We start from the raw sequence: 13,592 nt of genomic DNA on the forward strand, positions 1-13,592 counted from the left end.
CTACGGTCAAAACGGGGGTCCTGTTGATCGGGAGGGGTGTGGCGTACCGCAAAACGGACGAAACGGACCTCCTACGGTCGAAATGGGGGTCCTGTTGATCGGGAGGGGTGTGGCGTACCGCAAAACGGACGAAACGGACCTCCTACGGTCGAAACGGGGGTCATGTTCATCAGGAGGGGTGTGGCGTACCGCAAAACGGCACTCCACGGGATACTGTTCATCTCCACCGTCGACCTCCTCCAGCCTCCACGGGCTACCGTCGACCTCCTCCAGCCTCCACGGGCTCCTGTTCATCCAGCCTCCACCGCGTGCTACTCCATCGGCTACTGTTCAACCACCCCTCCACGGGCACCCCTCCACCGTCTACTATTCATCCAGCCCTCCACACCACGGGGTCCTGTTCAACCACCCCTCCATGGGCACCCCTCCACTGTCTACTGTTCATCCAACCCTCCACACCACGGGGTCCTGTTCATCCAGAGGCAACGCCACTGCTCACTGTTCATCCAACCCCCCCCCCCCCACAACGCTCACTGTTCATCCCAGAGGCAGCATCGATCGGCTTCAATTAGCAGCATTAGCGAAGGAATCGCTCGATCGGGTTCAGTTAACAGCCATCGATCGATCGCTCGGGTTCAGTAACGCGTAGCCTGCAGTGCAATCGCTCGGGTTCAGTTAGAGCCCAACGCCTCGCTCGGGTTCAGTTAGAGCCAACGCCTCGCACACACGCGTGTACGTGTACGAGAGAAACGCGCATCGCTCGGCCCCTGACCTCCCACCGTAACCGGGAACTCCCCGAAATTTTCCTCCCCCTCGCTTCTACCATGGTTTTTTCCGTCATGGACGGCCCAAAGAATGTCATGTAGCTGCGTCTCCGGCCCGCGCAGGACGAAAAGCCCATTTTCTGTCATGATTTTTTGTCATAGAAGTAGGAGCCCACCACATCTATGATGATACCGGGTTTTGTCGCAATTATCGTCATAGAAGAGTCATATGTTTGACAGAAAAAAAATTGTTCGGCCCAAAATGTCACGGATGTGTCTTTTTTTTGTAGTGACTCCCCCAGGATTGTTGTTAGTTGGACGGTACCCGTTGTTTCGGATCAGCCGTGGAGTGTGCTTGTTGGAGGTGGGGGAGTATAAACTTTACCATTCTGTTTGGGAACCGCCTATAATGTGTGTAGCATGGACGATATCGAGATCTCTCGGTTGTTATGTTGACAATGAAAGTATACCACTCAAAATATTATTTCTCTCTATTTCAAAAATCGAGCTCTGGCACCTCTACAAATCCCTGCTTCCCTCTGCGAAGGGCCTATCTATTTACTTTTATGTTGAGTCATCACCCTCTTATTAAAAAGCACCAGCTGGAGAGCACCGCTGTCATTTGCATCCATTACTATTAATTTATATTGGGTATGACTATGACTGGATCTCTTTTACCATGAATTACAATGTTTAGTCAGTCCTTGATCTTTAAAGGTGCTCTACATTTATGTTTTGCGGTCTCAGAAAGGGCTAGCGAGATACCATCTTGTTATATCATATTATGATTGTTTTGAGAAAGTGTTGTCATCCGAGATTTATTATTATTGCTTGCTAGTTGATTATGCCATTGATATGAGTAAACATGAGACCTAAGTGTTATTGTGAATATGGTTAATCATAATCTTTGTTGAAAACTTGAATGCTGGCTTTACATATTTACAACAACAAGAGCAAATAGAGTTTGTAAAAGTTTTTCTTTATTACTTTAAGTTTATCAACTGAATTGCTTGAGGACAAGCAAAGGTTTAAGCTTGGGGGAGTTGATATGTCTCCGTCGTATCAACTTTTCCAAACACTTTTGCCCTTGTTTTGGACTCTAACTTGCATGATTTGAATGGAACTAACCCGGACTGACGCTGTTTTCAGCAGAATTGCCATGGTGTTATCTTTGTGCAGAAACAAAAGTTCTCGGAATGACCTGAAACTTCACGAAGATTATTTTTGGAAATAATAAAAAATACTGGCGAAAGAATCAAGGCCAGGGGGCCCACACCCTGTCCACGAGGGTGGGAGGCGCGCCGGCCCCCCTGGGCGCGCCCCTGCCTCGTGGGCCCCCTGGAGCTCCACCGACCTCAACTCCAACTCTATATATTCACGTTCGGGGAGAAAAAAATCAGAGAGAAGGATTCATCGCGTTTTACGATACGAAGCCGCCGCCAAGCCCTAATCTCTCTCGGGAGGGCTGATCTGGAGTCCGTTCGGGGCTCCGGAGAGGGGAATCCATCGTCCTCGTCATCATCAACCATCCTCCATCACTAATTTCATGATGCTCACCGCCGTGCGTGAGTAACTCCATCGTAGGCTTGTTGGACGGTGATGGGTTGGATGAGATTTATCATGTATTCGTGTTAGTTTTGTTAGGGTTTGATCCCTAGTATCCACTATGTTCTGAGATTGATGTTGCTATGACTTTGCTATGCTTGTCACTAGGGCCCGAGTGCCATGATTTCAGATCTGAACCTATTATGCTTTCATGAATATATATATATGAGTTCTTGATCCTATCTTGCAAGTCTACAGTCACCTACTATGTGTTATGATCCGGCAACCCCGAAGTGACAATAATCGGGACCACTCCCGGTGATGACCATAGTTTGAGGAGTTCATGTATTCACTATGTGTTAATGCTTTGGTCTGGTACTCTATTAAAAGGAGGCCTTAATATCCCTTAGTTTCCAATAGGACTCCGCTGCCACGGGAGGGTAGGATAAAAGATGTCATGCAAGTTCTTTTCCATAAGCACGTATGACTATATTCAGAATACATGCCTACATTACATTGATGAATTGGAGCTAGTTCTGTGTCACCCTATGTTATAATTGTTGCATGTATAATCGCATCCTGCATAGTTCTCCATCACCGATCCAATGCCTACGAGCTTTTCACATATTGATCTTTGCTTAGTTACTTTACCGTTGCCACTGTTACAATTACTACAAAACTATCACTGTTACTTTTGCCACCGTTACCGCTACTATCATACTACTTTCCTACTAAATACTTTGCTGCAGATATTAAGTTATCCAGGTGTGGTTGAATTGACAACTCAACTGCTAATACTTGAGAATATTCTTTGGCTCCCCTTGTGTCGAATCAATAAATTTGGGTTGAATACTCTACCCTCGAAAATTGTTGTGATCCCCTATACTTGTGGGTTATCACTTCCTAACATGTATTCCCTCTTTACGTCCGATTGGCATATGCACCTCATCTTGATTTAAATTGCCAGGGGCTTTATTTGGCCACATATATCTTTTTTTCAAAACAAAAGAAGTCCGAATACTTTTATAGTTAACTTCGGCGTCCCGAATATGGGATTATATGCATCGGCTCTGAATCATGTCTTTGGTCAATAGTTGGGTTGCCCGGCTCCTGTGCTTGCTACTTTACGTTCCTTTTTTTGGCTAAGGTAGTAAAGGGAGAACTACTGCGATTGTGTTTCTGGTTCGTCCGGTCAAACACCTCAGTAGAGAAAGCCAAAAACTGACTGTCATGGTACAGCGAGAGCTGGTCTGCTATTCGGCGACTTAATATAAATCTCTTGCGATTTTTTCCGTTTTGTACGAAGGACTGGCTTCGGTTTGGTAACGCGCTTAAGGCATCCTAGTTCGGATAGCCACGCACGCACCAGGGGCTAGCTAATAGCCCCATTATCAAACTTCTATGGCTAAGTGAGAGTGCTAAAACCGCATAGTTCGATTGCCTGGTTCACCGCACTAACACCTCCTTTACGGACCAAGACGTTGGGTCAAGTGTGGTCATGTGCTATTCCGAACACCCTCGTAGTATCTACGTGGGGGCTGAAGCCGACGACTAGTAAACTCTCAGAAATAACAACGGCCGCACAGGAGGAAACAATTTCAGACAAAAGCATACATATATTACAAGGCCTTGTTTTATAATACATAGTCTGGGCAGCCCGGATACATTCATTCAAACATAATATCCTTTGAGCATTGACCCTCTATTAAACGGGCACCCTCAAGGACGTCTTCGAAATAGCGCTCCGGCTTGCGGTGATCCTTGCCTTCGGGCGGACCCTCAACGGCCATGACGGCGGCCTTCATTTTCGCCCAGTGCAACTTGACACGGGCGAAGGCCATCCGCGCACCTTCTATGCACGCCGAGCGCTCCACAGCCTCAACTTGGGGCAAGGCGTCGCCGAGCCGCTTGACCAGGCTGAAGTAACTGCTAGGAATGGGTCCGGCTGGCCATAGCCGAACTATGATGTCCTGCATGGCCAACCCAGACATCCTATGCAGCTCTGCCAGCTGCATCATCTGGTTGTTTAGCAGCGATGGCCGCTCCGGCGGCAGGTACTGTGACCAGAAGAGCTTCTCCGTCGTGTTCCCTTCTTGGGTCCGGAAATACTGTGCGGCGTCGGCACCACTCCTTGGGAGAACCGCAAAGGCGTCTGGAGTACTCCATAGTCGATTCAGTAAAACATACCTCCGACCGCCAAATATACTTTGTAGAAGAAAAGGCTTACCAGCCGCTATTTGTTCGGCTTGCTTGATCTCCTCGCGAGCCGACCGGGACTTGGTCCGCGCCTCCTTGGCCTCTTGGAGGGCTTTGGCGAGTTCGGCTGCCTGGGTCTTATTCTGCCCCTCCAAGGACTCGCACTTGGCGGCGGCGGCCCTGAGCTCTTGCTCCACTTCGGTCACCCTCTCCTCGTACTGGCGGTGGGCGACCTGTTCGGACTTTAAATCCGCACCCGCTTTGTCTGCGGCCGCTTTGCTAGCCTTCGCCCCCTCCTTGGCTTCGGCAAGGGCACTCTTGAGGGTCTCGACCTCGGTCACGCTACCTACAACCATACACATAGCAGCACATGAGCTTAAACTTTCAGTTTGCATTTCAATTTAGGCTTGTACTAGATATTTTAAAAAACACATACCATGTGCCTCATCGAACCGCTTATTAACACGGTCGATCTCATCATCTGCCAGCTTCAGCTTCCGCTTAAGCTCGGATACTTCGGCGGCCTGGGCAGTCGCCGCTAACAGTGAAGCATGTTTCTCAAAATAGACAAGTTTGTTAGCTCTAGCGAATATTTGATCCTATGTTCGGCCCTTTTTTTCAAAAACCGAACAGAGTCTCAGGGGCTACTATCTATATACAGGCATATTTTTTTTCATACGTACAGCGGCCAAAAATATTACGTTGCATACCTCGAAGCCTGTTAGCAGGCTCATGAAGGCTTCATGCAGCCTGCTCTTGGCGGACTGAACCTTCTCAACCACCGTACCCATCAGGGTACGGTGCTCGTCCACGATGGAAGCATGTCAAAGTGTTTCCACCAAAGTGTCGGGCGCCTCCGGACTCATGGAGGTCGCCGGTAGAGTCGACGCTCCCCCTTCCTTCAAAGGGGGTTGCCCTCTCGATTCTAGACTGGTCAGGCCCCCCGCCGTCAGTCTCCATGGGGGTTGCACCCCCCAGGTTCTCGACAGCCGAGGCATTACCCTCTGGTGCCATCTTGTCGGCCTCCCGCACCTCTCCATGGCTTGGAGAGGTCCGGTGGGATAACACCTCGGTGCCATCCGCGCTGGGCGGCGGAGAGGCTCGCGGAGGCGTTTCGCTCTCCATCATCTCCGACACTAGAGAGTTCCCCGAAGATGAGGATTGTTGGGGAATATCGCGTACCGGACGGAAACACATGATTTAACATTATTTCCACAATTCATAAAAGATTGGGTGTATGTAAAGCATCCTTAGGTACTTACGATCCGGCAAGGGGCTTGGCCCGGGGGCAGTGCTTGGGTATGGCTTTGGCGTCTGAATCCGAGCCTTCCGAGAGGGATATCTTTCCCCTCTTGGACGCCTCCGCCTCCAGATCCACGGAGGCCGCCCTTTTCTTTCTCGTGGGAGGAGGGTTATCTTCCTCCTCCTCCTCTTGGTCTTCGTATCCCTCATGAGAGTAGGGAGCCTCGGTCCCTCCGGATATAGCGTCCGAAGTGCCTTTATGGTGGAGTCTGCTTCCAGCCGCCTTGCCCTTCTTCTTGGCCTTTTTCTCCGGCGCCTGGTACGGCGCCGGGACCAGCATCTTCATTAACAGAGGATCAGCTGGGTTTTTGGGGAGTGGAGTCGAACACCGGATCCGCTCCGCCTTCTTTGCCCAGCCCTGATTAGTGGATGGAGTTCTCAGCCCCCCCCTTGGATTGAAGAACTAAGCTATGTTCGGAAATTTAATACCTACCGGGGTGGCTGGATGATTGCAGTCAAGGCCGATGTCCTCGGACGTCTCCGGCCATGACTTTTGAGCCTTGAAGAGCTATTTCCAGATCTCTTTGTGCGTCATGCCGAAGAATCGCCGCAGAGTCCGCGGCCCTTCCGGATTGGACTCCCACATACGGAGAGGCCGTTGCTGGCATGGAAGGGTTCGGCGGACGAGCATCACCGGGATCACGTCAGTAAGGCTGGTGTCCTTTTCTATGATACTTTTGGTGCGCTTCTGCAACATCAACACCTCGTCGAACGACCCCCAGTCCAGACCCTTGTTGGTCCACGACGCGAGCCGCAGCGGGGGTCCAGATCTGAATGCAGGAGTGGCCGCCCACTTTGTGCCGCGGGGTTCGGTGATGTAGAACCACTCCTGCTGCCAGGTCCTGGCGGTCTCCACAAAGGCCCCTTGAGGCCAGATAATGTTGGGGAGCTTGCTCACCATGGCACCGCCGCAATCCGCGTGCTGCCCGTCGACCACCTTCGGCTTCGCATTGAAGACCTTGAGCCACAAGCCGAAGTGTGGGGGGATGCAGAGAAAGGCCTCACACACGACGATGAACGCCGATATGTGGAGGAAGGAGTTCGGGGGCTAGATCGTGAAAATCTAGCCCGCAATAGAACATGAGACCGCGAACAAAGGGGTGGAGGCTAAACCCTAGCCCGCGGAGGAAGTGGGGGATGAATACCAGCCTTGTCGGGCTTCGGGGTGGGGATGATCTGCTTTGGGGCAGGGAGCCTGTGCGTGATCTCCGCAGTCAAGTACCCCGCCTCTCGGAGCACTTTGATGTCCTTCTCTGTCACGGAGGAGGCCACCCACTTGCCTTGAGAGCCAAATCCTGACATGGCTGGAGTGTTTGGTGGCGATGGAAAAGATCAAAACTTTGGCGCTGGAGCTCGAGGATGGGAGGGATGAGGAAGAAGAAGGCGTGGGGTAAAAAGATGGGTCCTTACCCCCTTATAAAGGCAGTGAATATCAAGCGCCCCTCACAAGCCTTAAAACTCGCCTATTCCCAAGGGGTCGTGCGAACGGAACGGTTAGATTACCCAAGACCACATTGATGAGAATCCCGCAATGAAGGGACACGGTCTCTGCTTTGACAAGACGTGTCACTGGAGGCTGCGTCTCGAAACGTGAAGCGGGAGGCCGAAAGAACGGTTCGAAATAATAAAGTGGCCAGACGTAACGTTTCGCCGAAAAAGCTGTCAATAGACATGCCTTATTTTGATTGAGTATTGTACCCCTGTGGTTGAGGGTTGTGACTGTTATACAGAGCCGGATGCAGTTCTCATGTTCAGAAGACTGCTTTGGAGTATTCGGAGGAGGAACCCGCCTTGCAATGCCGAAGACAATCTGCGCGCCGGACACATCGTCATTGAAGCCTGGTTCAGGGGCTACTGAGGGGGTCCTGAATTATGGGGTCCCCGGGCGTACGGGCTATGTGACATGGGCCGGACTGATGGGCCGTGAAGATACAAGATAGAAGGCCTTCCCCCGTGTCCGGATGGGACTCTCCTTTGTGTGGATGGCAAGCTTGGCGTTCGGATATGTAGTTTCCTTTCTCTGTAAACCGACTCTGTACAACCCTAGGCCCCTCCGGTGTCTATATAAACCAGAGGGTTTAGTCCGTAGAGGCTAAGATCACAATCATACAGGCTAGACATCTAGGGTTTAGCTATTACGATCTCGAGGTAGATCAACTCTTGTAACCCCTATACTCATCAAAGTCAATCAAGTAGGAAGTAGGGTATTACCTCCATTAAGAGGGTCCGAACCTGGGTAAACATCGTGTCCCCTGTCTCCTGTTACCTTCGATCCTCAGACGCACAGTTCGGGACCCCCTACCCGAGATCCGCCGGTTTTGACACCGACAGCCGGCGCTACCATGCTTACCTCCGACGAATAGTCTCCTGAGAGAGGTGGAGAAACGGGAAGGCTTACGGGTAGGGATGGAAATCGGGCGCCTACGGCGTGGTCGACGTAGGGTGGGGCCTCCCTGGTGGCCGCAGCGACGAGGGCGTTGTTCTGCGCAATGGTGGCTTCTTGTTGGGCGGCGGCGGCCATGGCAATGGCGGCCCCGGCTGCCTCCTTATTGGCCTGCACCTGCCTCCGGCCAGCTCTCTCGGCCGACTGAATGGCCCGCTGCACGTCCGTCAGCACCTTCTTGGGCTTGGGCTGCCGCCACCTTTTTGCGGCCGCGAAGCTTGTCGATGCTAGCAGCAAGGAAGGCCGGGCCGGCGCGGCATTGAGGATTGGCGCTTCGTCCATGACGAGCGGCCAGGAGAGCGAGCGGGCAGGCAGGAGGTTTCTTGGGAAAGTGAGGGAAATTAGGTGGATGTGCCACCGACTGGTGAACCAGGGGGAGGACAAGGGCGGGTGTCGCGCGTGTCTGTTTCATGTCTGCGCCGATGCAAACCCGGCACAAATGGTCAGAAATGGGTTGTGCGCGGACAAAAAGGGACTCTCGTCAGTTTGAGTCAATCGCGTTGGTCTAACTTTTGTGTTCGTTTCGACCCAAACAGACATGTGCGGGCAGTTTGGGTCGACACATAGGAGTTGCTCTTAGTCGATAGTTCACGAACATACTAAAGCGTGACTGTCGCAGTGAGGGGCGTCGAACGGTGGTCGTTGGTGGCCAAGTCGTGGTTGTTTGCTTGCTCGTGGAGAAGTGATGACAGGACCATGATGTTTGTGTGCTACCTCGGAAGTATGTGTGGTTATCTGTCGTGTGTCAGGTCGGCCGACTGTGCCTTCGATGTTACCATGGAATATCATGTCCCATGACAGCTTGTGTGGACGTTTGTGGCGGATTTAAACTGGATTTGCGCAATTAACCGGGCAATTCTCTTCCTACAATCAAAATACATTGATCGGGGCAATTGCCTCCGAGTTCAAAAAACCAGCGGAACAAGGGAAGGGAATGTAGTTACATCAATCGAGGATCATCTTCATATGATACCTGGTCACAACGATACTGGCGAACAATACACAAGATATAAGTAGTACAGAAACTCATAGCTGCAAGGTGAATTTTGGCAGACTCTGGTATCGCTGCTTTCAGCGGAACATTTACTTGTATGAAGCTAGAACAAGATGGCCTGTTAACCTCTGTATGTAAGCATTGTACCGACACGACGAGTAACAGTAAAACAACAAGGAGATGAAGTGAACCAAGCAAAATCAAGACGGTCACATTTCACAATCTTTGTCCACACAACTTTCGAGCACTCGTAAAACTGAACAATCATATAACGTCAACGAAAACGCGTAATTTTACACCCACAGATTCGGACATTTCCCCTCATTTCTCCTTTGACAATGAAATGAACACATTGGTCCAATGCCATCTTCGTCCACGAGAAAGGGACACGTCACATTAGCAGAGATTTGGCAAAGTGCTCTCTTGCTGTTGTTAGGGCCTGAACTATAGTCTGCATACAGAAAACATTTACGTAGTTCAGTTAAGGCAACCTTTTCTACTAGGACATAGCAACCAGTTTCATAAGTAGAGAAAGATTATGTTGTCTGGAAACTACCTGCTCGGCGATTGATGTGGCACCCTCTGCTCCATGAGCTAGTACCTTTTCAGCTATCACACTCCCTTCTGTTTCTAGGACAATCCTGCAAAGACATTCAAGAAAATAAAGTAAAACTTAAGCAAATGAACAAGGAAATCTTGAAGACTAGTTACATATAGAAGCCTGGCAACAGCATGTGAATCAATGGTATTTAATATATAAATAACATTTCGAAATGAGAAGCTTTTCCAGATCTTTCAAGATCAAGGCATCTTATTATTTATCAAATCTGGCCATTTGTGACCAAGGGCCATATTTGAGGCATAAAAACCTTTGCTTTATTAACTAATGGCATGTGCCTTTTCTTTTGTGCAGGTACCAATAGAATTCCTTTTTCATGCCACCATTCCCAAAGACCGGTGTTATCATGAGCAGGCAGATGAGCAAGGTCAAGTGTTACAGAGAAGATGAAGAAATATCAATGTTCAAGAAAGCGTTTTTAGGCGCCGCTTAAGCGCTAAGCGACAGCTAAACGCTTCGCTTCTGCCCTAGGCGGAAGTTTTAGCGTTAAGCGAAAAAAAGCGGGATTTAGCGGCCGCTTTAGCGCTGAGCGCGCTTAAGCGTTCAAAAAGCGAGAAATGGGCCACGGGCTGGAGGTAAAAGGTGGGTATAAAGGCTTGGCCCAATACTGGCCTGTTCGGCTAGGGTTTACTGGGTTAGAAGGGGAGGGGGGAGAAGAGAGCTCCAGTGGCAGCTGCTCCTGTTCTGCATCCAACTCAGCTCCATGCATTCTTCCTTCTCATGCCCGAACTGGATCTGAACTACTACATGGGCTGGGCTGGGGCTGCTGTTTGGCTGCTGCTGCTGCTGCTGCTTGCCTGCAGCTGCCATTTATCTTATATGCTCTAAGACAATATTATGCATTTATGCTTGCTGTGTGAACCACTGAACCTTATCCTTATGTGTTATTTGGCTATTTGTTGTGGTGTGTAAACCACTGAATCTCAACCTTATATGCTATTTCAGATTTTCAGTTACCTATGTGCTATATTTCCTGTTTTCTTGTGCATATTATTCAAAAACAGCCAAAATCTGGCCAATTAAAAAAAACGCTTAATCCCGGTTAAGTTGCGCTTAAGCGGCCATTGCTCTAAGTTGTGGCCTTCCGCTCCGCTTACGCTTACCGCTTTCTTGAACATTGAGAAATATAATTGAACAATAAAAGGTAGTAAGATTAGGACTTACCCTCCATCAACAATTTCATCAAGGCATAATAGGATTAGATCCAGATTTTCAAGAGCTGTTCTTTTGTCGACATTATTTCTGAAACCAATGAGATGGGAAACAAATCCGTATGCAATCAGATGTTAACGTAACAATATTATGTTATAAAATAAATAGGTAGAAAATCTGACTATATTGAGCACCTAAGAATAATGTCAATGGCATCAGCAAATCCCTGAAGAACTGATGCTAAAATAAGTTCATTGTCCTCGTCTCCTCCAGTAACAAAAAAATGCAGGTCTTGGATGAACTTATACACAACAATTTGACCATCAAACATTACAATCTCAGCTGTAAATGGGGAAAGCAATAAATGGAACTTAATAGCTTGAATTAGATGAGTAGTCTTCAAGTAAGAAACACATACAGATCAACAGAAAGTTTCAGACGGACACATCTCCTGTTTAAGTAGAAAAATCAACTCAAATAAAGTGCAATACTATCCGAAATCATCTTCCAATTGGTGAGTATGGTGGAAGTGCGAAGTGATAACTTCAGCCAAAGCTAACAAAATGTAAATTACTTTCCACAGGCCCTAATGAAGGATACTGGTTTCCATATAAGTATATAATAATACGAGAATGAATTTATGCGCTTTTTTGTTAGACAAACTTATTTTGTGGCCTTACAGAAATGTTTGCATGTTGCCTAATTTGCATCACAAACCCATGCAAAAATTTGGCGCCTATCATGTTAAGCACAAAATTTTCTGCCAAAAAAGAATTGCTAGCAGAACGAATGCTTGACATGTTTGTTTACAAACTTCCAGTGTTTTGGTAAAGGAAAAACTGGCCGCAATCAAATTTCATCTAGCATGCAAGTGTGCAACCATAGAGGCACAAGGTTGCTAACCCACCCACCTAGTTCGAGAATCACTGCAACATCAATTGCGGTCAGATGGTTAATATGTAATAAAGTTCGATTTGATGCATACTATTTTCAGGATATATGGCTTAGCAGGATGCTGCATTAGGTGTTAATTTGAGAGAGAGAAAAAGGATGAGGGCAAAACCTTATCAAAGAGAAGCATGAGAACAGAAGAGAAAGACATATAGATAATCACATTGTTGTTCATATACAAACAAATTAACATGTTTTTCATCCGAATAGTCATAATTCACGAGGTACTCCAATGTTTAGTAGTGATTAGCACCAAAGGAAGAATAATGGGAGATATGGTTAATTCAATTTTGTACCAAACTGTCAGTACAGAAGAAACCATAAGTTGATTATAAAGAGCGCTCCCCAAAAGCACCCTGTTTTATGAGCATATGGAAAGTACTCCTTCCGTCCCAAAATAAGTGTCTTAACTTCAGTACAACTTTGCACTCATCCTTATTTTGAGACTGAGGGAGTAGACAATTCTGTCAACAACAAATTAATGCAAGATATCAAACGCATGAATTTGCGGTTTCAGAAAGACAGCAAGCATTATGGACCAAAACATTGGAGTACTACAACTAACACCGATCATCACACACACAAAATCGCCTTCCCTGTTCTTAAGAAAGAAAAAGACAGAGTATAAGTTACCCTCTGCTCCAGAACTTGCTTTCTGGGTCTTGACGAAGACCGACTTCTCGAAGGCCAGCTTCGCCGAGAGTACGGGCCAGTCATCCGTGTAGTACTTGACGGCGACGCGCTTCCCCTCGGAGTCCAGCAACAGAATGTTCTTCACCGACGGGCAGGTCTCCTGCGCGAACATAGAACCAAGGATCAAACGAACAGCAACAGCAAGCACAAACCGGCTCAGGCCACCATACAGCAGATCCCGATTTGCGCCCGCGTGAAAACACTGCCAGACAGCCCAGACTGACAAGAAGCATACGAGAGAGGATGGACTATGCCTCATCAATAACTGAATCGTCGTGAAAGTTATCATACGATGCCGCCCCTGGCGGGAGCCGGCCGCGACGGATCGGGGGCAAGCCGGGAAATCGACTGTACGGCGGGCGCAGAGCAAACGAAGAGCGTCGGGGGTGGCAGTGCTGCTTACCATTGGGGCAAGCCGGACGGGTTCGCTGGGAGCGCGGGGGAGCGGGACGGCGGGCGAGATCTCCGGCGGGTGCGCAGCGCAGACCGACGAAGGAAACGGGACCCGGGGGGACAACGCAACGCACGGCACGAGTGAGGTAAACGAAACGAAGCACGAGTAGACTACACGCTCCTCGTTGGGCTGTTACGGCTCCGGCCCGAAGCGTTGGCGTGCTTAGGGCCGGGCCGTAGTCAAATTTGCGAAACATTTTGACAATGTTTTGCGCAAAAAAAAGATTAAGCGTTGGCGTGGTTAGGGTCGGGCCGTAGTCAAGGTTAGGCCACAGCTTTGCGAAACATTTTGACAATGATTGTTTCCCTCCAAAAAAAATTTTGACAATGTTTGTGAAAAAAGAATCTTTTTTTGCGGCATAAAATAATGTAATTCGTAATGCTCACTGCCTTCAGAGTTATATTATAAACCATGAATAATGTTACAGTCAGTTGCTATAGCACCCCTTTGTACAAAACGGGAGTACCATCATCATAAAG

General features: G+C 48.7%; 1 protein-coding gene across 1 annotated transcript; it reads right to left on the reverse strand.

Annotated features, from left to right (window-relative positions):
• Positions 1–9,425: 9,425 nt before the first annotated feature.
• LOC109769595 (coatomer subunit zeta-1) lies at positions 9,426–13,256 on the reverse strand. The gene is made up of 6 exons (XM_020328328.4): positions 13,063–13,256; positions 12,600–12,759; positions 11,210–11,357; positions 11,028–11,105; positions 9,801–9,885; positions 9,426–9,695 (listed from the first exon to the last, which is right to left on the reverse strand). Exons 1-6 carry the CDS (start codon positions 13,063–13,065, stop codon positions 9,636–9,638), a joined length of 534 nt encoding a protein of 177 aa, XP_020183917.1. The 5' UTR covers positions 13,066–13,256; the 3' UTR covers positions 9,426–9,635.
• Between the last annotated feature and the right edge of the window lie 336 nt (positions 13,257–13,592).

Source organism: Aegilops tauschii, chromosome 1 (assembly GCF_002575655.3).
Source record: "Aegilops tauschii subsp. strangulata cultivar AL8/78 chromosome 1, Aet v6.0, whole genome shotgun sequence".
In the NCBI taxonomy this organism is placed as follows: domain Eukaryota; kingdom Viridiplantae; phylum Streptophyta; class Magnoliopsida; order Poales; family Poaceae; genus Aegilops; species Aegilops tauschii.